Source organism: Xiphias gladius, chromosome 21 (genome assembly GCF_016859285.1).
Source record: "Xiphias gladius isolate SHS-SW01 ecotype Sanya breed wild chromosome 21, ASM1685928v1, whole genome shotgun sequence".
NCBI classification, from domain to species: domain Eukaryota; kingdom Metazoa; phylum Chordata; class Actinopteri; order Istiophoriformes; family Xiphiidae; genus Xiphias; species Xiphias gladius.
In genome coordinates, this window is record NC_053420.1 from 23,212,771 (window position 1) to 23,239,543 (window position 26,773).

The following is a 26,773-nucleotide window of genomic DNA, read 5'->3' on the forward strand; positions in this document are numbered from 1 at the left end:
TGTAAACAAGAAAAAGAAATATGCTGGGTATATAACATTTGCTGATTTCTATGATGCAATAATGGAGTTACTTTTGAGAGTGCTGTTTGAGATTTGGCTTGTCAACATGATCAACACTGCTGCTGATACTGTAACAGAGCTTGAAATAAAATGAAAATAATTTAAAAGCTTGACCAATTCTCCTAACTCTTGGTTGGATTTTTGATCCTTGGACAGTAAAATAGCTTTCTTGTACTGAATGTCTAAACATGGTTGGTAGAGTTTCTCAGACTCAAGAGCTGCACAACCAAGTGAGTGAAGGACTTTGGCACTCAGTGGATGGTAGACAGTGATGTCAAAACACAGTTTCCTCTCTGCCAGCTTATGCTCCAGCTCAAACAAACACACACACATACAGATGCTCGGGAAAAAAAAAAAAAAAAAAAAAAGAATGCTCCTGGTATTGAGTGTGTGTCAACCTGAGACTTCAAGCTACGTCACAGAGATTTTGATCTCAAATCGCTGTCACTTGTAAGTGGCTTGAAAAATGTTCCTGTCGAGCAGATGCACCCAATTCCGTGTGAAGAAAAATGGCTCTGACTATGTCTGTGGATGCGTATGAATGTCTGGGAGTGAAAACAATACAAGTTTTGTCTGTAAATGTAGAAACTCCTGGGTTCTGCTACCACACACGTTGCTACAGCGTGGCTCAGGCATTGCTAAAAATGTCTTAAGTCTCTGTCCCTATAGAGAGAGAGAGAGAGAAGAAAAAAAAAAAAAAAAAAAAAAATCACATTAGCCTCCAAAGCATCAGATTTATATTCATATATATATTTATATATTTATATATATATATACCAATAAAATACATTACAGGTGCCACCCGAAAATGCAGCCAAACTCAAAACTGTGTCTGAAACCAAAGTAATAAGATGCAACACAGTAAGTATATATACATATGCGGGGGATGGGAAGGAAAGAGGGGTGAAGGGCTGTATTAACAAGACCAATATTACAAAATATTCAAGAAGGCATTTCAGTTATTTTTCTCTGTCCAACTGCACTGCCCTGTCATCCGGTCCGAGACATCTGTTCCCTTTTCCTCCAGGCAGGTCATCCCATCCACAGATATTTTTGTTTTGATTTTTTTTTTTTTTTTTTAAAAAGTCCATCAGATGGGCATATGCAGCTTTCTGCAAGGTAATTGATGTGTGTGTAGGTTCTGGTGCATGCTTGTATAATCCATCCATCCATCCATGGCAGATCCCTACTTGAAGTTGGCGTAGTCAGAAAAGGCATCGATATACTCCTGGACCACTTTGTAGCAGAACTCGTACTGCTCCTGAGGAGGGAGGGATGGGAGACACATCCATGTCAGCTGGGAAACTAAACAAGTGACACCGAGATCAATCTTTAAATCACCTTAAGTCTATGACTCAAGTATGGCATCTTTGTTTTAAACACGGAAGTCCCTATCCTCTTTTATAATGGCTGACAGTTCATGGCTTTATGTGACAAAAAGCAGAGTACAATCACATAGCTGTAGTTTGAGTAATGATGGGTAATGACAGGTCCTAAAACTTTGTTTTGCATCTACAAGCCAAACACAGTAGTACACTAAAATGTGAAAATTCTACTGCATTGGCAAACAATTACAAACTATTAAAAGCCCCCAGGGACATCCAAACCTCTACCAAAAACCCCGCTTGCATCTGGACTACATTTCTATTTCCCAAATAAAACAACTAATTTCTTGAAGGACCAGATCAATATTTTGGGTAATGTACTTATTCAATTTCCTGCTGAGAGATGGATGGAAAGATTGGTACCACTCTCATATCTGTGTGGTAGTGTGGTAGTATGCGGTAAAATGCAGCTGGAGCCAGCAGCTGGTAGGCTTAGCTTAGCATAAAGACTGAACCAGGGGGAAACAGCTAGCAGCAACTCCAGGTGGGTTGGGTGCCGCACTATTACCTGGTCAGGAGAAGAAGAAATAGCCTAGTACATAACCAACCTTCACACAGCACTTTGGTTTTATTATTGAATAAACAAACAAGATATAACATCTCAATTAGTGAGCTTTAAATCCGCTGATAGGTGGATTTTGTGATGGTTTCAATAAGTGTAGCCTATTCCTCAAGATACTGAACTATTTTTTAATCCTGCAAACATACTCTTAGGCTTTGGAATCAAGTGTGTACATCTGTTGGTTGCATAGTTAATAACTACTTAATGACATAAATCTAATTTTCAAACTGCTGCCAAAATCTCATCAGTGGCTCCTTGGCTAAATTGTCGAGATTCCCTGTGCTGACAGATACACTACCAATCCTACTACTACTAATCCTTAACAACAAATCTGAAGGAAACAAACGTCTCACTGTCCCTTCTAAAGATTAACGAATTAAGTAGGTTTTTTTTTTTTTTACTATTGTAACAAAGTAATGTTTAAAAATTTGGTGTCAAAGGGCCCTCACCAGTGTCTGCACCATGTGGGGTCTCTGCAGTCTGAGGCTCTTGACTGTCTGGAAGACATCCAGGATGCCCTCTGCCTTCACCCTCTCCAGGACCGTACTCAAAGCACAGAAGGTCCCTGTCCGGCCAGCGCCAGCACTGTAAACACACACACACACGGGCAAAAACGTAAACCTAAATATAGACAGTGCAGCAACCTTGTGCAGAAATAACATACACACAAGAAGCTTTGCTACGAGTGTACATTTTGGAGATGAGGTGTAGCAACAGGTCAAGAGGGAGCAGTTTAAATGTCACAAGGAAGAAGAGCAATTCTTCTGAGATGTTTTTTCCTGTGATTTAATAGCTGCAACAGCTTCCCAGACACACACTAGCACACTTAATAAAAGTTAAATCAATATAATTATACTTATGAGTGGTGTTATTGTTATATTTCCTTTTTTTTTTTTCTTTCATTGGTACATGCAGATTTAAAGTGTAAAATACTGAGTGAAGAAGGTGTGTGTGTGTGTGTGTGTGTGTGTGTGTGTGTGTGTGTGTGCCTTACCTGCAGTGTACAGTGATGGGGTGATTGCCAGACTGCTGCTGCTGTTTCTGCACCGCAGCAATTATATTGATCATGCCTTTTCCGTCAGTGGGGATGCCGACCTCTGGCCAGCCATGGAAATGGAACTGACGCACCGCTCGAGCCTTGTTCTCCTGGAAAGATGAAGGAGGGCAAAAAGAAGGCATTAGGGTATGTTTTATAGGTAGTATTGCAAAGACTGCAAAGAGCCCTTTCTTACCCTATTGTTGGTGACCAGGAGGTCACGCACTGTGTAGCTCTCACTCTCCTCCTCTCTTTTAAGCTCGATGGAGATGTCCCCATAGACCACCACTCCATCACTGGGCCAGTACTGAGCACACTTCTCCTGCAGGAAACAAGATGGAGATGGTCACATAACACCACCACATTAGGATTCTGAACATTTCAAGGAAATCTAAAATATCACTCATCTAAATCTCTAGATAGTGATTTTTATTGTGTGCATGCAAGACGTTCAGTTTTACAGATGTCTAAATAGTACTATTAGAGAGAGAAACTTATTACAATTCATTAATCATCAAATACATGAATGAAGTAGGAAACTGTCACCAAATCCACCATGTTTACTGGAAATAACTGGATTCTAAACTTCCAATTCTGGCCATTAAATATGATTTCCTGGTATGACTGCTCAGCTTCAAAAATTACTTCTACTCTTTGTTGTAGCATTAAACCATCTAGACAACTTGACTGCTAATCATTTATATTACATTTTATTAACAATCTAACATGAAGATATGTTAGAAAACCACTTTAATTTGAGATTATTAACATGTTATACAAGACTGGTGGCATCCAGTTAACTTTGAGTAAATGATCTAATATCAATATTCTATTTTAGCCAGTTATTGACCTGATATGTGATACGAGTGTTTGTATAATCACACACACACACACACACACACACACACACACACACACACACACACACACACACACACACACACACACACACACACACACACACACACACACACACACACACACACACACACACACACACACACGCACACACACACACACCTGCCCTCTCTCCTCCAGCTCAGTGAGCATGACTATGGAGCAGCTTCTCCACTCCCAGATCATCCTCCAGAAGTCCTCTATGGTGTGCTGCAGGGGGCCCTGGCTTGCCATGTATGAGTCCTTCTGACGGTAGCCCTGTATGGACAGGAGGGAGAATATATGTTCCAAAATAAACAGTAGGAGGGAGAGAGGAAGACTTACAACACTTGATCGATTGCTTGCATTAAATGAATTGAAATGATCAACTCTAATGGTGCTATTACACTCACATCAATGAAAGAGGCATTGACATAGTCGGTGTTCTCCTCCCCTCGTTTGACTGGAATGATCACTCTGTTGAACTCATCTGTCGGGAGCAAGGAGCAACATTTACCTTCATTGAAGAAAAGCTTGAAGAGTTGACGCAAGGACTATACATCTGCAATTGCAACACTGTATAAACCCACACCTCACATCTACAACTGCATCACTCACATGGAATGATCTGCAGGACTCTGTTCTTCTTCATGTTGGCGGGCAGGTTGCCTGTTCTCATCTTGTCATTCTGGATCTTGATGGATGTCAGTTTCTAGAAGTTATGTTGTTCAGATATTAACTTACATATTTCAGATATCAGTTGTCTTCCAAAACAGTAAAACACTGTACTGGAATGAAACTGTTTGATGCAGCGGTGTGGCAGCTGAGGGGTCACAGGGAATAAGTGCCTCCTTGGGAGAATTTGACACACAAACTGACCTTGAATTCAGCCTCCAAACCACTGCAGCCAGCTCCAGGTGAGGGGGTGTAGAGTTTGGCCAGGTGGGACTCCAGAGACGTCACCTCCAGCTCTGTGTCTCCGTACAGGTAGTGTTCTAACAACGCCTGGAAGATAAACACATACTGCATCTGTGGGAGAGAGGGAAGAAGGTAGTGAACAAGTGGAAGTTAAAAAAAAAACCCACCGCATCATGGAACAGAAACTGTGATGTATTTTCAGTATTGTGCCCAGGATAGAGTGTGCAACACTGGACTTACATCAGTCTGGACCATCTGACAGCGCTGGGCTCTGATCCTGGTGACAAAGCCAAACACGTCCACCTTCCTCTCAGCGATCATCATGTCCAACATGGCATCGATTACAATGAAGGTACCTGTCCTTCCCACACCCGCACTGAAGGACAGAAATATGACTCTTGTAAGTTGTGTGTGGTACTGAGACAACGACACAACAAAAACTGGCAAAAAAATCAGAGGCCAAGCGTTGATCCACTTACCTACAATGGACCACAATGGGCCCAGCATACTGGGGGTTGAAGGTCTTGACTTTCTTGAGGAACTTGAGCATGCCGATGGGGGTAAAGGGCACCCCAAAATCTGGCCAGCTGGTGAAGTGGAACTGGGTGACGAGCCTCTGAGGCTTCTTCCCAGACACGTCTCCCACCTGAGACACAAACAAACAAGGTCTCAGACCAAGCCACAAGGGTTTCCATTTATGTCACTTAAACTAAAATGATAGCATGTCCAAAATCCAAAAATATCCAAATATTTTTAATCAATTTTGTGTCCGCAGGGCGTACCCAGATACTCCTCTAAAGATGTTTAGAGATACACTATGAACTACACCACTGTTTCTTGAGTATTTAGGCAACAGTATTGCATCATAGGAAGAATACTACCGCTACTATGGAAAATGGGAGAGTAAGAATGAGCATGGTTCATATCGTTTTCCCCGTATAAGGCACTAAGTGTTATACTCATGCTTAGAAACGATACTTGTAGTACACAATGAAACAACTCTAGCATGGCATCTGCATTAATAAAAGGGTTACGGCACCTGTTGGATGCAGAACTTGCGGATGGTGTAGTCCACCAGAACCATTGTGTCTTCTACAGATACGCGGATGTTCCCGTATGTCCAACAGCCCTGGTCCGGCCAGTACTGGGCACACTTACACTGAAAAACAGAGAGTGCTTTAACGATTAAGGTCAAATCACGATTTGAAGACTAGTCATGCTTGCCCTGGCCTTCGCATTAGAATTCACATGGGGGTTTAAAAAGTGCACTGTTTAACTAACTTTACAGGTGAAAAATTAACTTTGCAAATAGAGACGTGTTAAATATAATACCAATACTTTGAGAGGTTGAGACAGATTTGTTCTCTTGTGCATTTAAAAAAGTTTATCCAGTCCACATCTCAACTGAGTTTGTATATTCTATACTTCTAAATGCATACATGTATCCTTTGAAGCTGCTGTATGATCTTATTAAACACAGCATACAAACACAAACATCAACATGATCCCTCCTGCTGCGGCTCTCCTACCTCTTTCCTCTCCTTCAGATTTGTCACCATGACAATGGTAGATGTGTTCTGCTCCCAGATCATTCGCCAGAAGTCATTTACTGTTTCCTCCTTTGGCCCTGAGAGCCCAAGACACATTAAGAAATCAAGACAACAAGCGTTGACCTAGTAATCAAGTAATCTGTTTATTAGATGAACAGCACAACACAGTATTCTGTGCTCCAACGCAGGCAAATACCTTACCTTGAGCTGCAATAAACTTATTCTTCTCTTGGTAACCCTGCAACAGAGAGTGGCCCAAAAGAGATGTTAGGATTAGGCAAAATAAGAGTCCATCATATTTAGAGCAGGCTTGTTTCTTTGGTGGGAAAAGTGCTGCACTTATACAAACATTTATAAAGGAAGCGTTGATGAAGTCCGAGTCGGGGACTCCCTCCAGAGATGAGAGATGCACCCTGGAGTGGTCATCTGAGAGAGAGAGAGAAGGAGACGTGGAGAGAAAATGCCAATGAAGATGAGGAACAGCACAGAAAGAGAGGGAATTTTAATTACACATGGTACATTACAAATTATCCATCCTAAACAAAAGTATAACTTACTTATTTTACTTTGTAAACTGCCTTTGACTGTCAACTGTCTTATGTTTACTATGATTGTACTGATAAGAGCTTGAATCAGCAGGGAATAAACCAGATACACTCATTTCTGTATTGTTAATGTCCGTCAGTGTCACAGTGTCAGGGTCCTGTCACTCACATGGCAGGATGTTGACGTATCTGTTCTTTTCTTTATTCTCTTCCTTTGAAGCAGCGTCACATGATGCCTGTATGGGGCAGACTGGCAGTGCCTAAAACAAACAAACAAACAAACCAAAAAAACAAAACAAAACACACATTTAGATTCCAGGGAGGAGAGAAGACAGATGCACATCAATCTCAAATGTCTTTGTGCGACCCTGCACATAATTTCCTGTTGGCTCCATCTTTTCATCTGCTGTGTGTCTAATACAAATCACCTCAAATGTATTTTGTGTGAAGCTGCTGCAGCACCTAAATTTTCAGTCGGGCGTAACTAATAGCATCTCAGAAGCTTCTTAATGTTATGGTTGTTTGGATGGGAGGGTTTCGGATCTTGATTATGTCTCACTCTGAATTAATTGCCACCTATTTACCCACACATTGCCAAATTTGTGCGGACATGTCAAAACCAACCAGAGTGTAAGAGCAGTTGGAATGTTTAGGCCAGTGGTTACCAACTTTTTTCCTACGATTTACCCCCACATCCCTGTCAGATGAGCTGAAGTACCACCTCATCAGCACCAGTCGTCGTGGTTAAAACCTGTTCAATATAACATTACAAAAGTGGATATTGTTACGATATTTTTTTCATACCACAAAACTGTCAGTTTAGATCAGTTCGGTCAAATTCACATTCGTACTACTTTTGACCTTTTAATCCATTGCTTCTATCTATTTAAACTGTTTATACATCAATTTTAGCTCACTATTTCAATTGCCTATCTGTTTGCTTTAGCTAACAATTTTAATTGTTTATAAATTATTTTAGCTACTTATTTGATCTGTTTATACATTAGTTTTAGCTAATTATTTTGGTAGTATTTTAGTCTGTTTAGATCAGTTTGCTCAAGTTCACATTTGTATTACTTTTGACCTTTTATCCATTACTTTAGCTATCTACTTAAATTGTTTTTACATCACTTTTAGCTAATTATTTAATCTGTTTATACTATATTATTATTATTAGTGTTAAGTTATTATTTCAACAGTTCATCCATTACTTTTAGCTAACTCTTATATTTGTATATACAGTAATTTCAGCTAATTATTCCACATACTTATACTTTGTTGGCTAACTACTTAAACCATTTATCTTATATTTTAGCTGACTATTTCAACTTCTCTCTTCTTCTCTTCTCTCCACTGCACCATTTGGCTTTAAGATGTTACTAAGTTGTTACTACTTACTTACTTACGTTGGGGGGGAGATATGTGCTTTGCGATCAGCTTTTTGTAGTTGGTAGCTTAATGGCTTTTGTAACAATAGATTTACTCCTTATCAGCACCATGCCTATTATTCTATTTGGATAGTTACTTCCCTCCTAATCACATATATGTGGAATTTTTCAACCAAATCCTAATTTAATTAGTTGAGCTTCTTCGAAATCTTGTCATGTACTCCCTGCCACCTGCAAAAGTACCCCCTGATGAACAAGTGCCCCTGGCTGGGAAGCAAATCTTGAAGCTACACGTGTATGGGTTGAAGGTAAATCTCAGGCTCAGTATATAATCAGAGGGTGTGGGCTTGAGTTTGCATACATTAAACTCCTCCCTGAAGAGTTTGTTGTCATCAGCCATGCGACGGTTCATTTCTTCCTCTAGCTTGTCGACAGGAAGTGGCGGGTACTTCCTGTTTGTGCTGGGTGAACGGGCCAATAGTGGGACACTCTGGAGTTCTGTGCCGGGGAGCAGGAAGGGAGGAGGCAGGAGTGAGGAGAGGAGGGAAGGAACGGGAGGGGTGAGACAGGTGGAGATAAAGACATGGGAGAGGGGGTAAGAACATGAGAGTGCAACTGTCTTACATCAAGTAACAGTGACTTCATCATTCACTGTCTTTTGTAAAGATGGCCACCAGAGGGCGACGTGACTCAACACTGTAACATATGAGGACTCTTAACTGCAGCCCTGTTGGTTAGGTAATCACAGTGAAAAAAAAAAAAACCTCCTGCCAACAGTCAACCAATGAAATGTTATCTGTTAGGGGAGCAAGATCAATCAAGTCTTATCAGAAAAAAAAAATCAAAGTAACAAGTTTGGTCGAAGTGGCTGTACTTATTTGCTGATATGACCCAAAATAAATAAACGAGTGTTTGGTGTGTATGCAGTCATATCTGCTTACAAATACAAAGCACTTGTGCGCACGCACGCACACACACACACACACACACACACAAACAATAATGCACGTTTGGCGGCTTTACCTGTATCATCCGATCTACCGTTGGTCAGTCTGAAGGAGTTTGAATGGCTTCCCGCCTGCTTGTACTTCTTAAACCTGTCAGTCAACAAAGATCAAAGTGCATATTATTCACACAGAGATACACACTGTCTCATACATACGCACAAATAAGTACACACCGCTTTAGCCCCACAACAGAATGCCAATCAATCGTCTCCATGGTAACGGCAGCACCTTAGGCCCTTCGCATCAACAGCATATCACCAACCTGAGCATGTAGAGGATGATGATGATGAAGATGATGACCAGCAGGGAGGACAGGGCCACCATCACGGCTATGATTGGCATATCATCAGACTGGTTCTTGTCTACATCAGAGACAAAGAAAAGTGCGGATAACTTATTTGTACCACGCATATGATTAAGAAAAAGGATTAATGGGAAACATGTGTCAATACTTGAGGTGTTTCAGTGTTTTCGTTTGACACTGATGCCAAATCCCATTTCCAAATTCTTTGACCAGCATTCCCAAACCCAAAGCCAATGTTGATTTCAGTATCACAGGAGACTAAGAAATCCACCAAATATACACCACTGAGTGACTATAATCTGTGGAATTTGGGAACTTTGTCAGAAAGCGAATAAGCATATATATATATATATATTTTTTTTTTACGCAAAGAGTTAGATGATAAGATTGACACCACTCTGATGTCTGTTTGTTAAATATAAAGCTACAGTCAGAAGCTGGTTATCTTATTTTAGCAAGAGACTGGAGGCACAGGGAAACAGCTAGCCTGGCTCGGTCCAACAGTAACAAAACCTGCCCATCAGAACCTCTAAAACTCACTAATTCACAGATTATATCTTATTTGTTTAATCTGTTTAAAAAAAAAAAAATGGAGGTCACTGAGGGGAGAAACTGTGCGTGTCCAAGAAATTTTTGAACAAATTAAACTAATGAGATATAATGTGTGAATTAGTGAGCTTTAGAGATGATGGCATCAATTATCAAAATAGTTCCTGTCGCAATTTTTCTGTTGACCAACCAATCATTTAAGCCCTACCCAAAATGATTAACTATTCTTTTACTAACTAATCAGTAACCGAAATCCTTACACATAATGTTCTGTTGATCAGCTAATCAATTAATCTACTTATTAGGTTTTAATGAATACTGTTAAGAGATGTCTAGTGGCTGTTTAATGTCCCAAAAAAGCAGTTTTTTTTATTTTTTTATTCACACTCACACAAGAAAGATTTTCATCTTAACATTTTCTTCCTAACATGTTAGAATGCTGGTTAAAAAATAAACCAAGTGTGTGAGGTGACCCCTGTCTCTTTCAACACCAGCCTGTATCTTTCCTTTCCATAATGGTTATCCACGTTAATATTTCAGTGGCTTTCAAAGGATAGGAAAAAAAAGAAAAAAAAAAAGGAACACAAATGGAGAGTGCAACAGGGCGTCCTTTGGAGTGAGCAGATAAATCACAGTTTAACCAAGAGGGCCCACTCTCGGCTTCTATATCTGGTTATACCCAGGATGACAATGGCCAGAGAATGATCGTGTAAAATACTTAAACATTTAGGACATTTGCCGTGAATTCCATATGAATTATTCAGAGTGTAAATGTTAAACACTTTCTGTGTGTCATCAAACAAAGAATGTGGTTCTACTGTGATGCTACTGACTGGTGAAAATGGATTGTGTTCACAAATTAGACATTACATGGGCCAAGTTATCTATTCTTTGTGATGCATCCTGTAAATTACAATGGTTGACCAATTTGTATACGTTTCCCACAATGCGCATGAATTACTGGTCGACGGCAATCGTATGGTCTTCCTGGTGACCTCTAACTGCTGCCGTTAGCACAAAAGACATGAGATTTGAACAACAACAACAGAGTTTGGTGTACAAAAAACTGAATGCCGTTTGTGCGCTGATGACTGGTCTGTAAGACACATTAGGCGACAACAAAAGAAGAGATTTTTCTAGAAAACCTGCATGGCGGTGGTGACAATGCAATGACAAAATCAGCGGTTCCATGGATCGACTCAAAATTCAAGAAAGCTCCTAACGTCACAGACAAAAATATGCTACAAAGAATGCATCATTTGACTTCATGCTCTATATGTGCTTTCTGGGGGGAGTAGTTTGGAATGCAGCCCAGTTATGTTGCATTTCCATGCCTAATTCCCAGGAGTTTTCAGTGTTCTCCCTCGGACAATGTGTACATTGAACAGAGTAGGAGCACAACAAGCTGTGGGTATCATGTGAAACTGACACAGGCCTGACGCATCTAATGCCATCTCGAACTCACACAACTCTCTCCAAACAAGGTCCACAAATGGCAGGAGGGAGACATTGGACTAATTACATAACACCTATGAACCCAGAATGATTATGTTATATAATAGAAATACCATATAGAGCAGTGCAGCTACATCAGTTGCATTTATGTTAACCAGGATTGTATGATGCTTATCAGAACCTCTACAGTTTCCCCTTAAGTCCTCAAATACACTCTATCAGTGTTTTTATACCAGAACCAGTTTCATTTCTTGTTTTACCTACTTCAGGTTAATTCAGAACATACCTGCTGTTATTATGCTTGATAATAAAAACCATCCTTCCAAATCAATGAGTAACTTTTGATGGTGATTTGTGTATTCATCTATAATAATGTAATATGAATAATTAATGTAAAAGAAAAGGGTGGGGGGGAATCATGTTTCACTTACAGGGATATTACTAGGATGGTCTGCAGAGAGACTCAAAGCTGCTAAAAGGTAAAGCTGAGTAACGCTTGAGATTTCAAGTATTTTCTTCAATACACTTCATAACATTTCATAAAATGTAGAAGATACAAAAAAAATTCTTCCTCGACACTGTTTGTTTGCAATGAAAATAACAGACACTTATGGCAATGTCTAGGTCATCCAGTTTTGGTGGTATTCTGATTCTTGTGGATGACTGGTCAAATTCAGGTATGTCACGTCAGGGTATTTCCAGCACTGATACAATGGAGTCTAAGAGCAGGAAAATGTTCAACTATCTAAAATATTAAAGGTCGACTCGACCAGAGAGCTCGCTTGCTTTTTCTAGCTGTTGCTACTGCTTTGCCGGACTACATGAATAACACATAATTAAATGGAAGGAAAAAAAAAAAAAAAGGGTATGGACCTGAAGCAAAGCACTGAACAGCCACTACCAAATAGTTACCCAGTTACTTTATTCTGTCTAGCAGCAAATGCACTTGTGCCATCGATAAAATCAAATGTGAGTAAAAAAGAAAAAATCCAAGGACGGCACAATCCACAAATATCTGGGTTCAACACACAGGCTCTGAGCAGCGCCTTAATGATTTCCAACACTTCTCCGAGGCTACTCTTGGTTGAGCACCTGACATCGCTGTCTCTTCTGCCATAGATTTGTCCTAGTGTGACTACTGAAAGGTGCTGTTTAATGATGATGACTTTAGACAGAATCCCTTGTTCCTTAACTTTGAGGATAATGTTTCAGGATGGATATTTCTTCCAAAGAAATGATGAGAGGTGGAAGTATGTTTTTTATTACAACCTGGGTCTTATTTTTGTAGTTTTGGAAACTCCAACAGATCAAGAAACATGAGTAGTAAGATAATCATACCGGTTGTAAACAAGCCAGCAGTTTATCTAAACCTCTTAATTTGAAGGTAAAAGCAAAACTAAGGGCACCTGAAATGTCAGCAATAATCCCTAATTGCACAAGAACTACAATAAGTAGTTGTACAATATTGTTACTACTGATAGGAATGAGGGCGAAAACTATGGGAATACAACCAACGTTGTAATAATCTGGATTTATCCTTAAAGTATCCTCACACTAAATCTATTCAGCAGAGAAAAAAGTCTTCATAACTAAAAAACAGACACAGTGCGCTGCACATGCATCAACACTCACTAGGTGGGCTGGAGTCTGAGGTGAAACCCATTCCAGGTTCTGTGGTGGTCTTTGTCTCCACAGTGACTATATCCCCATTAGGATAAGTCTCTGTAGTTGGGATGTTTGGAGTCAAGTCTGTGGTCCTGTCGTCTCCCCCGACCGGGGTGGGAGGGGTGTGAGGCTTGGTGCTCGGTGGTCCCTGAAGGGCATCAGTTGGAGCTGGAGGTTGGGGAGGAGGAACTAGTAACACTTTAACGGTGGCATTGGGACCTACAGGTTGTACGTCCTCGTCACCAGCTGAGCTTGTGGTTGTGGTGGTGGTTGTTCTTATTATTCTTGTCGTCACTGGGATGACTGCAGGGCCGAGCGTTGTGGGTGGGCCTGGGTGTGCTGGTGTGCGTGCGACTGTAAAGTTGAGGGAGGGTGCGGCGGGAGGGTCTGTTGGTTTGGCAGTGATATTTGGAGGACCTGGAAAAGAGAAAAGAAGAATAGGTCAGGGAAAGTATTCTGCAAATTTTCACTGTGAACTTGGATGAGTAAGTAAAGACATTTGTTAAAAGTGGGCATGGTTCGTACTTGTGATGGGGGCATGATCCTGGGCGGAGGCCCCGAGGGCTAGACCGAGCAGCAGGAGCAGGGGACACGCACCCATTCTGCCCTGCATGGACGATGTGCAGCAAAATGGACAAAAAGGTATTAGTCAAAAATAACCTCCTCAAATCTCATTGAAATATACATTTTACAAATAAACAAAAAATAGGGCAACCAAAAATGTTTCATTAAGACCAAAAGAGTAAGAGTTTGTGAGTTGTATAATACACTATATTAGAAAAATCTTATCTATCTATCTCATGCTGATGTTTGGGAGGTAATAAAAAAAAAAAGTTAGCCTGTTGTGTTAAATGTTGTTTACCTGAAGAAGCGAAGTTGGCATCAATCACTCATTCGCACAGTATGGTCCTAGAAAGCAAACAGAAGCCATTTAGCGTGACTCGGAGGATTTTATTGCTTTTGTGCACATAATGTATCTTTTTTTTTTTTTTTTTAAAAAACTAAAATTTGCTCCTCGCAAAGTGATTCTGTAACATCGGTATCAAGATGAACGGAATAAGACGGCATTATTCTGAGTCATAGTGGGGTACCAGAAGAGACATGAACAACCTAAAATGCTTAAAAATTCATATTAGGACTTCGCAATAATTTAATATTATGGTTTGTTGACTTTCAGTGGAATTGTATCTTGTTGATAGGCTCAAAATCATATCATCATTAATGATTCCATGGAAATTGTAGTTAACAACTAACAAAATTAGTTAAATTTTTGTTTTATACTTTGATTATATATGTGATTTTGCCAGCATTTGAATTTTAATTAAACGTTACTTTTTTGTGAAAAAAAACCCAGGCTTCAGCCTCTCAAATTTAAGGTTTTGCCGAATATCCTCGGGTTTTTTCGACTCTATTGGACAAAACAAAGCATTTAAAGATATTACGTCGGGCTCTGGGAGACTGGGGGTGAACATTTTTCCCAGCCCTTTATGTTTCTTACATCCTTGCATCAGAGTTTCATCATAAAAATGTGTATGCTAAACCAACAATTATCTGTTACTGAGCCTTCATCACACGGGGCGTGACCAAACCAGAATTAGTATCATATTTCAATTGCAGTGACAGTGAATCAGCATTTAGGACACTTCACCCACTGATATGGAGATAAGTGAGTGGGGGCCAGAAGACAGACAGACTTGGAGACTTGGCATGATAGAGGCCGGGTGGTCGGTCTGGCCGACTGTCAGTCTTTTGTACAATCCCAGAGGCCAACAAGGTTGTTGTCTTGCTGATTGAGCTGTGATAATCCCTGGACCTAATCCCACGTTCCTGACCCTGAAATAATCCAGCCCGTCTGCCTCTGTTTAGAGATACTTCAGCGATGCACCAAGCCAAACACTGCAGCGCTACTGCACAGAAACTGAGGCTTTACATCACAGATTATTGCATCTGTGGTCAGAGGATAAATTGGGTGCTAAAAGCTCTAATAGTGCCAGTTGCTAATCTTCTGCTGTTTTGAACTGAGCTCATTCATTGCAGTACTTACATTCTGGTTTTAGCACAGCACTATTTGGCTCTGACTACAGCCTGCAATGGGGCATGATGGGCAACTTATTTGGTCAATGAGGATGCTATTAACCTACAAATACAATTGTTGCACTCCCTCGCTCTCTGTCACCCATCCTTGCATTCATTTAGCCAGAACATGTCTGTTTCATGACAGCGATTCATGCCCCCAGGAAATCTAAAAATTCAACAAAAATTTTAAAGATTTTAGGCAGATCATCACAATCTTTTGTTACGAATACGCGAACAGCATTTTTGGTTAAAGTTTTTTTTGCTCCCATTTTAATAGACGGCAGGCAGGATGTGTCTCTTTCCTATTTATAAATAGTTTTCTAAATTTGACAGGAGGGTCTTGCATCCCACATAGCTCTCTTTACCTCACAGCTGACTAAATGAATTTGATTTTGTACACTATTGGTCAAAAGTCACCTCTATTTTTCCAGCTGTTTTTTAAATTTACATGGTGTAATGTCTTAGTGTTTCGGAAATTTAAGCATAAAATAAATAAATAAATAAATAAAGATTAAAAAAAAACAAAAACACATTGTCTCAGAAGTTCCCACAAATGTACCACTTGCAGGTTGCTTTGATTTCGCCTTCTGTTCAGTTCATCCCAAACCAGCTCCATGGGGTTTAAGTCTGGAGACTGTACTGGTCTTCCATCATGCGATGCCACTTTTCTTCTAATGTTCTGGGTCATTATTTGTTTGCAGGATGAACCACTTCCTGCAGCGCAGTATTTTCCTAATAGTGCATCAGATGGGTTAGTAACACAGGTTGTTCCAACACTGCCTTTGTACAGACAGAGGGTTTGTAAGTCATCAACAAAAGTTGGGGCAAGTGTAGGAATTCTTTGCATTAACTTTCAAGGGTTTGTTTACTTCCATTGCTGCAAGAAGGCTGTAAGTAAAACAGTGTCTTCCTCCCTGAAAAAGGCCTGATTTCTATGAAATTTACTTGATTTTTCAGATTATTTTGGTAACAAACACTTTTTTAAAAACTTTTGGGCAGTTTACCTCTTACCTTTGTACCATTTAAGGGTTTTTACCGGACTTGAACTGCTGAAATGCTGAAAACTTTTGACTGGTAGTGTACGTTATGTTTTCATTATGGATTAATCTGTCAATTTTTTTTAATCAATGAACCGATTATCAAAATAGTTGCACATAAATTTTCTTTGTAATTAGTAATTGACTAATGATTGCAGCTGTGATTATGTCTATACGAACCCAAAGACAGAGAGAACGGCTTTACATCCTTGCCACTTTCCACTGTTCTCTAATAAGAAGCAAGTATATCGATATCCTGGTCAAATTGTGTTTTATATTCATATAATATCAGATTTTTAAATTCTGCCAGTAAGTTACAGCTGTGTGCAAAAATATATTAATGGCATGCGCTATAGCTGCTGGACTGTCTCCCTATAGCCCCAGTTTGTCCAGATTTCAGTGTAGCCATAAATCAAAGTGCTTCCTTCCCCTCCTGTCATATTTTTATAGACAGACAAATCCCATGTTAACCCAAAAACCACACTGCAACCCTAAACCCCTACCTCTACTATTCTCCCTTTCAGTGCTTATTAAAAAGAGTGACTCAGCTATAATGGCCAAGCTCTGCAATTGGCACTGGTACTATCTAGTGTGACTTAATGTGTTATGCAGCATCTCGCATGTGTATCAGGCTAAATTAAATTTGACAGACAAAGGTTACTAATGGGTATATTCACGTCAACAAGCTTTTTTTGTTTTAGTAACCTTCTATTAATGAAGCATGACGCATTGTTTTCTGCATGCTATCCAGGGAGGCTGGGTGACGTGTCACTGTGTTGGTGTAAGTGATATAAGCGGGCCCGGTTGCTAACCGTCACCTCACAGATGCTGCAGGGGCCTGGGAGGGTTTTATCTGGAGACAGTGTAGAGCCAAGAGTACAACTCCCCAGAGATGCATCTTAATGTGTTTTAGCCTCCTGAGGAAGCAGCAGTCTTCCTGTGTGTGTGTAAATGCATGGGACTCTTTTCCGAGACTTATGTGTTGGTAGAGGACATCATTAATTTAAGAGGCACTGGCCAAGTGCTTCTATTTGTGCCACTTTTAGGTTTTGTGCTGTCAGTGCTCTCTATTAAAAAGATACTCTGGGTGATGGGTTGGTGTAATTCATGCTCAAATGATGGCGGATTCAGGAGACATCACAAAGAAACTACAAGTGTCCTATTAGTTGGTTGTTTGTGTATTTACAGTATTATATAGGACATTACCATTAAAGCACTGAAGTACATCACTCTTGATTAGTGTCCTGACAGGGCTCTAATAATGGTCCGACCATGGCTGATAAACATTTTCTTGCTCAACAGTTTCCTACTGAAACACCTTTGTTGGTATCACGATACATCCCTCTTTTTAGAAGAACAAAGAAATGGTTCAATACCTACTTTCATTAATTTAACCTTTCTTTTCATGAACAGATTTAATTGATAAAGCACTTTTCCTTAGTCTGTTTTCTTTCGATCCCGCCTCCTTCTCTGCATTGTGATACAGCCAAATATTAAAAGTTCCAACAGTTCCATCACGCTATTCCCTGCAGAAGAAACATGTACATGCCCATCTATTACTGCATGAATGTACTCAAAAGGTAGTCATGCATCTCATACTGTCCTGACTTTGGGCTTGTGTTGTGCAACCATGTGAATATTTTTCAGACATGGCAGAGCACTTAGAGCAAGCCCTTTACAGCAGTCACTACTGGGGATGAGCTACCCTATGGTGAAGTGCAAACCTGCCACTATGACAAGCAGCAAGCTACAAAAATCAATGGTTTGCCTGGAGGGAATAAGAAACACACAACACAAAAATGTGACAGGATGTTTGCTTCCTTTTTGATGTAAATCAAAAATGACTACGGTTTCTTCCTTTTCCACCCTCTATTCTCCCTTAGTATTATTATAAGTTTACTCGCAATATCACGTACTGCACTGGCTTGAATAACTCTGGAATAACGGCGCTGGGTGTCAGACTAAGGATTTACAAACCTTAATACCTATTGAGTAACAACAAAAAATCTGTCCACAGAATTTAGTATCAAAAAGTGTCAGGTATCAAATGTTGGCACTGAATGCTTGGGTAGAGTCTTAGGCTCGTTTACTTCTTCTACGACCAGATATTTCCTGAACTAAACCGAGAAACATTTATAATTTTAGACTGTATTTAAGTTCTTTATCTAATGGTGAAGCATTCAGCAGTTTGGGATATTATGTTACACTAAAAAAAATCTGCATTGTTTAAGGCATTTGTACCAAAATTTCGGTATTGGCACTGAGGCCATAGTGGCTAAAGTATAGAGTAGTAAACGAAATCTTATACCATTACCTTAGAAAACAACTTCTGATTGGCTGGGAGGTGTCTGGTGAAATAATATATCAGGACAACTCAAACATAGTTCTAGTAAAAAGTTAAATCCCTGTTTGAAATAGGGTATATTAAACTGTAGGCAACCATACGACCCACTGGTCCCATAAAAACAATGCTTATTCTTCACACTACGTTACCTACTGAGAAAACGAACCTAGTCATGCGTTGAACTGACGGTATATGAAGTGTGGTTGTCTGTCTTTAATAACTGAACTTTAAAAAAAAAAAAAGGTTTTTACAATGGAGGACTATTCAGATAACGCCTACTTCTTTTTCTTTGATGAGTGTCAGTGGAATAAAGCACTTTGTGTACCTTAGCAGAGAATGCTTTAAAGCACGTGACTCTTTCTGAAAAGTGGCCTCTGTGTTCAAAAGTGGAAACACAGTGTAGAAGTAGCACAAGTAGAAACAAGTATTAAGCAGGTAAAATAACTAATTATTTAATCTCTATCTAATATTTCTAACATTAGCAACCATTAGCTACTGGTCATAGCAGACCAGGTAAGGCTGTCGCTGCAAAACCGCTGAGTGTATTAAATTGAGTAAGCGTGCGTTTTGTTGCTTATGAATTCAATTTTTCATTTGTAAGTGGAAGAACAGGCAATTGTTTTCAACTTATCAAAAGTTGTATAGTTTGGATATACATGGGTGAAAGTGTACACAGTGATTCTCTTTACAAAAATCTAAACATCTCTTCTAATCATGTAAGACAAGATGATGAACTTAAAATCAGTGTTATATTGTGTCAAAGTTGACACCATTGTGCAGAATTCGCTTCATGTGCATGCAAATGGTGAGCCTGACCAACTAATGAAGACAGTTGCTTCTCTGCCTGTGGCCAACTGCAGACCTCATAGGGTTGCAATCACACGGTTGTGAAAGGGCTGGGCTGTTCCCATGCCATTTCATTCACACAGTGAAAGGACCACTTATAGGTGGAATATAAAGGAAGTCCAATTACATCTCCATGACAACCAAAGGCCAAGACGTAAGATCAATGCAAGGTAGTCATTTAATATGGAGAGTTCACACTCAAGTCCGTGGATTGCAGTGATGCTTTTGTAGTTACCTCTGACCTTAGGTGAAGTAATGAGTATCTTTTCCAACTGCGTGGACATGAATTAATGAATAGCTCAAGAAGGACACAGATTTTTCAAAAGTGATCTCTAAGGGGAAGAAAATAATTAAGCCTCAGACAAGAATCCTTAATAGCTGCTGCTATTTCCCCAGTTTATTAAGTGTGGTTTGAACTACATTTGACTGTAGCCCAATGACAAATGTAGCCAAAGAATACAGCTACTAAAATTGCAGGAATCCTCTATGTTTAGTATTATTCTTAAAATCAACAAGTCTTATTAATGCTCCACAGAAGACAGCCCGAGGCAAATGAGTGAGCTGGAAACCAAACAGGCACAAACCCCTACAGGCCTCGCTGACATGATACCAACAGTGGTGGTCAAGGGGACTTCGCCATTCATGCAGAGAAATATTTCCCTCTGGCTTTCTACAAGGCATCCTGCTTCACTAGTTGCTGCAGCGCTAGATAATGCTTGTCTGTCTGTCTCCATTCATGGCATATTAATACTGTTTCTATGTCTTTAAAGAGAGGGAGGGGGTACGGGGCAACAGGAATACTGTGAATGCTTCTCTTCATAGGAGACTGAAGTAAGCCTAATTCAGGGCCGCTAGGACTCTTGCTCTGAAACAGACCACAGATTATATGTCCCCCGTGCCACATATAACAGCCACAATCCTCTGGACTTCCCTTTCTGAGGGATACTACTCCCTGCTGGTGTGGTTTGTGTTCCTGTTGGCTTCATTCATGAGCTGGTGAGTTGATGAAAAGACGAAGGGAAGCATGGGATTACTATTCTGGCTCATCACACGGGCAAGAGTGACCGCTGTGTCTGTTATTAAGCCTGTAATGATGATTTGGTTCCATCAGGCTGGACGGATCAAGAAAACACTCGTTTCAATGAGTGAAAGTGGTGAGTCAGTGAAGCTCTGCTCTGTGTCGGCTTCATTGTGGGGTTTCTCACAGAGCATGCCAGGGGCCTCTCAAGCTTTCCCACATTGGACACAGAGAGGATGTGCAGGCGCAAAGCATGGCCTCCCCACAGAAGCCACTGTGACCTTGAAGCGTGGTGTGGGGCCAAACGGGCAGCTGAAAAGCCACAACGAAACCTGACTCACCATCACCTCTGCTGTTTGAAACTTACATAGTGAAACTGATTTCTACATCCAGCATTCAGCTGAGGCTGAAAACAGCCTCATGAAACTTCAATACTTTTCTGGTATTGACTGAAATGTGTCAATATCACAGAGTATTGAACACTGCCAAGCTCCGAAAGATGGCATCGAATGCCTGGTCAGATTCTTAGTCTTGTCTGCTTATACTTTGATAAGATAGTTCCTGATTTAAATGATACTTCTCATAATTTTAAGACTTTTTTTGAAAATTCTTGTGAAGCACTGGTGTTTAATTAACATTTAAGAAGTCTGGCTTGCTTAATCCAAAAAAGTTTTTTTTTAAGAGAACAAAAGACAAAAGATCAAAAAAAAGTATTTATAGTGTCAGTACTGGTGCTCAACACTATCCAGTGGTGGAGGAAATATTCAGACCATTAACTCAAATAATAGTAGCAATAGTACAAGTAAAAGTCCTGTTTTGAAAATATTACTCAAGTAAAAGTATGGAAGTAGGAGGAGCAAAATTCCCTTAAAGTAACCATACTTAAAGTACACAATACAGAAAAAAATGCATCCTGTGAAGGACAGTGACAGACCGTATAGATTAGTGGATGATTATTACTGAATAATTGATGTGTAAATAGCATTATGGTGTTGCTGTTGGTCGAGGTGCATCTAATTTAGATCAGTTTTATGTACTTTTGGCTAATTCAATATATAACAGTGACTGATATTATATAAATTCTTCAGATGTTTTCTATAAAATCTCAATTTGTAAACTAACCTGTATCTGATGACTGACAAATAATGTAGTGGAGTAAAAAGGTACAATATTTACTTCCGAAATGTAGTGAAATGGAAGTAAAAAGTGGCATCAAATGGAAAAACTCAAGTAAAGAACAAGTACCTCAAATTTGCACCTAACTGCAGTAAATTGATTAAATGTTCTTTGTCACATTTAACCACTGGTGGTATTGGAACATTTCAAACGATATCCAGCTTTACATATGGCAGGAAAACAGACAGCTGGCACTGCCCAATGTCCCTAGTGCACTTGTAATCCCTCCTGGGGCTGGGTAATGAACTTTGATACTTTTCATGGCACAGATGTAATTGCTTAGATCCTCTAAAAGAATCGAAAAATGCCTTGTCATCGGCACCACATTTTGATACCTGAGGATTAATCTCATCACCGTCAGTGAGCCAATAAGCGTGCGGGATGCTTGTACCAAGATCTAATCATGCTGGTGATTTGCAGTGTAACGTAACATTACACGAACATGTCACAGAGGGATGCAGGAAAAATGCTACGAGATGCGGCTCACTTGTGTGTGTGTGTGTGTGTGTGTTGTTGTATTTTGAGAGGCTTTATTACAGTGTCCGTCACATAGTAGGTGTAAAAATGTCTAAGAGATCAAAAGTGTGGCTCCATTTTAATCGGGCTTGATGCCAGTACCTTGCGATGCAATATATGCAAAAAGAACTTTGCTGCCAATAGCAGCAACACGACAAATTTGATGAAACATTTCAATGTGCATGGAATAACAGACTACAGCCCTTTTTCTCTCAGCATTCAAGTCCGCCGGATTCCCATTCATCCAAGAATACTGAGGATGGCGCTATGACTGGGATTTTAGCAGGTGACGTATAGCAAACATAAAAATTCGGCCAACTTTTAAATGGTTGTTTACTAAATTTAAAGTTTATTTCATAGGTGCGGTGACTTAAAAACTGTTAAAAAACTTTGTTTTTTATGTTGTAAAAATGTTTTGAGTGGAAAAATGCTGCGAAGCTGAATAGTAAAACTAAAAACTTTTACAGTAATGTGTAATGTAATTTTCTTTTTGTTAAAATGGATTTTATAAAACTCGTATCGAAAAAGTGTCACTCGGGAAGCAGTATCGCAGTCAAGGTTTTGGTACTGGTATGAAACATTTTTAACGATACTGAGCCCTAATCTTTCCTTTGCAACCCATTTAGGTTCTGTAAAAAAAAGTGAAGGTTCTCATATGTGAAGTGACCATCCTACTGCACTTGTCCCTTCCTCGTCCTCTGAAAGATAAGAAGCTCATCCAAGATGAAGAGAAAATCATCTGATGCTTAACTTGACAACCGTGTCATGATCCTGCTTCTATGTCCATTTTCATGCGGTGCATTGAAAGACTACTGAGGCATGTTGACACGTTCTTTGGACATTTTGTCACAGCAGGGCAAGAAAAGTCTTGCCGGCTTGAAGGCCAATGCCAATGGCAAATATAAATATTTATAACTAAGGCTCTCAACTGGTTTTGAATCCGAACTAAGTTTGACCTCAACTGTGAAGGCATTGTTTAAAAAAAGCACATCAAAGTTTTTCTGTAGGAGGAAAAACTGACTAAAATACAATAACACAACATGATTCAATGTGTCATTTTGCTCATGATTTCTGCTTTTCCGTTGACACAAAGAGAAAGTATGGGTTTTAAGCACACAAAACAGTGAATGGTGGCCACAGTAACATAACTGTCTCCATTTCCAAGACTTACTGTATAACAATCAAAGAACTGATGTACCTCTAGCTGTGGTATACAGGTGCAGCCTAGTGTAATCCTTTTAATACACTGACTTCTGCTAAACCCACCTGCCCTCTATCCATAACTCCAACATTTTAGTACAATTTCCCACCTTACAGCAACAGGAAAACAGTACCCCGCTCAAATAAACTCTAATGAAGGAATAAGGAGGTGGCAACCATACTTTCACTGACTTGAATCACACGTGAGTTTATAAGATTAAAAGAAACTTTCCACGCATCTAAAATACTTCTTAAATACAAAATCACACCTAGTCTTTGAAGTCCACTGAAAAGAAACAAACTTTTACCCATACCCATCAGAGTCATGGTGAACCAGAAACATCAATCATCCCAAATCAGGAGGATGTAAAACTAAGGTTTACTCAGTAATTTGAAGGGACTACATAATTACTACTCCATATCTAGGGAGGGACAAAACTGGATGATTTCTGGTGAAGTCTTCCCCATCAGGCAAGGTATTCGATTTATGAGTTATTATTCATCACATTGATTCATTTCCTGTATTGCGAGATAAATGTAATTAAGGCTGAATGACATATCACATGTAGCTGCAATCAGGCTCCATAATGCTTCATAATCCTCTAAATGTAGCTGTGTTTATCCTGTCAGGGGCTGAATTGCAGAGCTCTTCCACAGCAAAGCATGGTGGAACAGGTGGAAACAAAAATATACCTCCTACCCCACCCAGAACGGCCAACTCATAATATTGTGTCAGCACCCTGAAATTGCGAAATTTCACAGCATGGAGTTAATTTCAAAGATCCACCCATCGAAACTTCACGCAAAGTTCCCACAGGGCAATTTCAAGCTATGCTTTATTCTTATTTTTGGAAACTAGGCCAATCATGAAAAGTGCGGTGTGAGGATCACTCGAACACTTCTGCTAAAACCCTTTCAGGTTACCAAGACAGAAATAACTACTTTTTCTTAAAATAGGTTGGAGAAGATATGGACAGAGCAAGCATGATGATAACAGCTCTGCCTTTCTCTGTCATATTGCCAAAGCACACGTTTTTTTCCCCCGTCCACGCTTTCATGAGATGGGGCTGCTTGACAACCAGAGATGGTTCAACAGAGGTGGACGTATTCAGGCCTGACAAACCGAGGTCAAGGTAGGCCTGTAGGTACGCTGTGAGGCACCTCGAGAGTTGCAGCTTGAGTTTTGCACTTGAATGTTCCCAACGCGATGACCTCTGTGAGGTGGAAAGTGTGTTGTGGAAAGGCACCGAGACTAAGATATGGTGACTGTGTGCTGCAGTTCAGCGACTCAGTCCAGACGTGATGAGTCAAGCTCCAGGCAGACATAGCAGAGGTTTTTTCAGATATGACAAGCAGGGCTCTGCCATGTCTCCTCCGCCTGGGTGATGCTTCTCTCTGCTCTGACTTTCCAGCATTTAATGTGACTTTTCCTGCAGCAGTGTTCTCGTAGTTGATGTTTGGCTCAAGCGAAGCAGCAGTTGTAGTCATTCATATTCATATTATTTTTAATATTGAATTCCCACTATTTCTGAGGACAAACAAGCCATTTAAGGGATGATCCATGTTCTAATGAGCTGAGAAGTCATGACTCAAGAGTAAAAGCAAAGTAACACATCAAAAACCTCAACACCCACAAGACTGAAATGGTACGCTCGGTTACACCCAACAGAAGGAGAGGAGAATATTAATCATTAGAAAAAAAAAAAAAAAAGGAAAAAAAAAAAACTTTGGGAGAGGTTGTAAAGGCGAATGCACATTCACGAGACTATGTCAGAGAGCAGAAGAAACACAAAGCAGCCGCTGTGATTTGACAGACCATACGTGTTAATGTAAGGGCGACCTAATTCCTGTTGTGGGTCGCATGAAGCCCCCCCTGCTCCTCCACCCACTCACTCACCCACCCACCCAGCTCCCCACCCTCTCTGAACGTGTAATAACAAAGCGTTGATCAATAAAGTGTGCTTTCCAGTCAGGCAGGAGAGACCTGGACCCCCGTCTTTGTTCCACCGCCAGCGCAACCGCATCTGTGTTGGCACAAAAAAGCGAGTTACAAACTCTTGACTTCTAAAATGTTGTCTCACTCGTCTCGAAGCCCCCTTTTTCTTGAGAGCCCCCTTCGCCAAAAAAAAAAAAAAAAAAAAAAAAAAAAAAAAAAATTCCCTCCCTGCCTCCGAGCTACTTCTGAAATGTTCAAGCATTACAACAAGGAGGGCTACAACTACTGAACACAACCCCACTCCTCGCGTAAGCCTGGGCTTATCTCCGCTGTGAGACAGATAATCATGTAATGTAGCCTGGGAGACAAAGTGTTTGTTTGTGGGTGACACCGCGTTAGAGCGAGAGGAAACATGCTGCTACAGCGACATTGTAACAAGTGTGATTCGGGCTTTGCGCAACAAACACAAGGAAAACTCACCACAACTCCTGTAGCACCCATAGGAGACCCGAGGGATTGGAAAAACAAAAAAACAAAAAAAAAACAACACAAAACGAAGCCAGGCAGGGATATATCCTCTCTTTCGCTTCCACGTTTTTCAACCCCGGTCCCCGTCTCCACACCCCAGGAACCGAGAGTGTGAGCGGGGTGGGGGGACCTGGGTGATAGCAGAGGAGGGAAGCACGGACTGGGACACAGTCAACACTTCGCAGTCAGTTTATCTGCTAATCCCAGGCAAGGAAGGGACCCCTCCCCTCGAAATCCTCACTTCGCCCGAACGTACCGTCCCTCCAGAGGGCACTTTCTTGGGCTTCCTTAATATTAAATCCCACGGTTTATCTGCTGTATCCGGGCGCGTCGGCCGACTATTCTAGTCCGCCATGTTGTGTGTCTGTCTGCATAGGAAGAATGGGAAGCGAGCAGCAAATTCCCAGGCCAGGCCCCGTCTCTTCTACGCTCCGTTTCTGCGTAGCCCGCAGCGACACCTGCTGGCCGAGCTGGTTATTACACGGTCCACATTGCCGCTGCCGCTGCGGAATTCAATGCTTCTCGCGTTGAGGTCCGGGGACCTCCAAAGGGTCCAACGAGGGCCCCGGATTCGCGGTAAGCACAGTTTTGAGGGACCTGTGCTTGAATATTTTCCGTTTTACATTCCACTACATTTCAGAAGGAAATATTATATTTTTACGACAAAACATTTATTCAACGCCCTGTAGTTAGTTGTTACTTTTCAGATTTATAGTTTATTGAATATGATACATTACTGGGATTAAACCACTCAACAGTATAGAAGCAGCTACAATTAGATCAACCTACTACAACA

At 40.5% G+C, this 26,773-nt stretch overlaps 1 protein-coding gene across 1 annotated transcript; it reads right to left on the bottom strand.

Annotated features, from left to right (window-relative positions):
- Nucleotides 1-1,122: 1,122 nt before the first annotated feature.
- Nucleotides 1,123-26,360, bottom strand: ptpra (protein tyrosine phosphatase receptor type A). Its single transcript, XM_040159372.1, has 22 exons — nucleotides 25,930-26,360; nucleotides 14,163-14,209; nucleotides 13,826-13,907; nucleotides 13,268-13,717; nucleotides 9,590-9,689; nucleotides 9,344-9,417; nucleotides 8,682-8,818; nucleotides 7,102-7,192; nucleotides 6,737-6,813; nucleotides 6,589-6,625; nucleotides 6,367-6,464; nucleotides 5,877-5,996; nucleotides 5,317-5,483; nucleotides 5,078-5,213; nucleotides 4,799-4,948; nucleotides 4,538-4,631; nucleotides 4,333-4,409; nucleotides 4,064-4,198; nucleotides 3,240-3,365; nucleotides 3,002-3,153; nucleotides 2,457-2,592; nucleotides 1,123-1,321 (listed from the first exon to the last, which is right to left on the bottom strand). Exons 2-22 carry the CDS (start codon nucleotides 14,181-14,183, stop codon nucleotides 1,247-1,249), a joined length of 2,535 nt encoding a protein of 844 aa, XP_040015306.1. The 5' UTR covers nucleotides 14,184-14,209; nucleotides 25,930-26,360; the 3' UTR covers nucleotides 1,123-1,246.
- Between the last annotated feature and the right edge of the window lie 413 nt (nucleotides 26,361-26,773).

What these genes read in the sequence shown, in the direction of transcription:
- ptpra (XM_040159372.1), bottom strand. Translation starts at nt 14,183, where the DNA reads ATGCCAACTTCGCTTCTTCAG. An exon ending in TAAGTTTATTGCAGCTCAAG is followed by an intron (nt 6,465 to 6,588) that starts GTAAGGTATTTG and finishes TTGGGCTCTCAG; the next exon opens with GGCCAAAGGAGGAAACAGTA. An exon ending in TCCTGGTCACCAACAATAGG is followed by an intron (nt 3,154 to 3,239) that starts GTAAGAAAGGGC and finishes TCATCTTTCCAG; the next exon opens with GAGAACAAGGCTCGAGCGGT.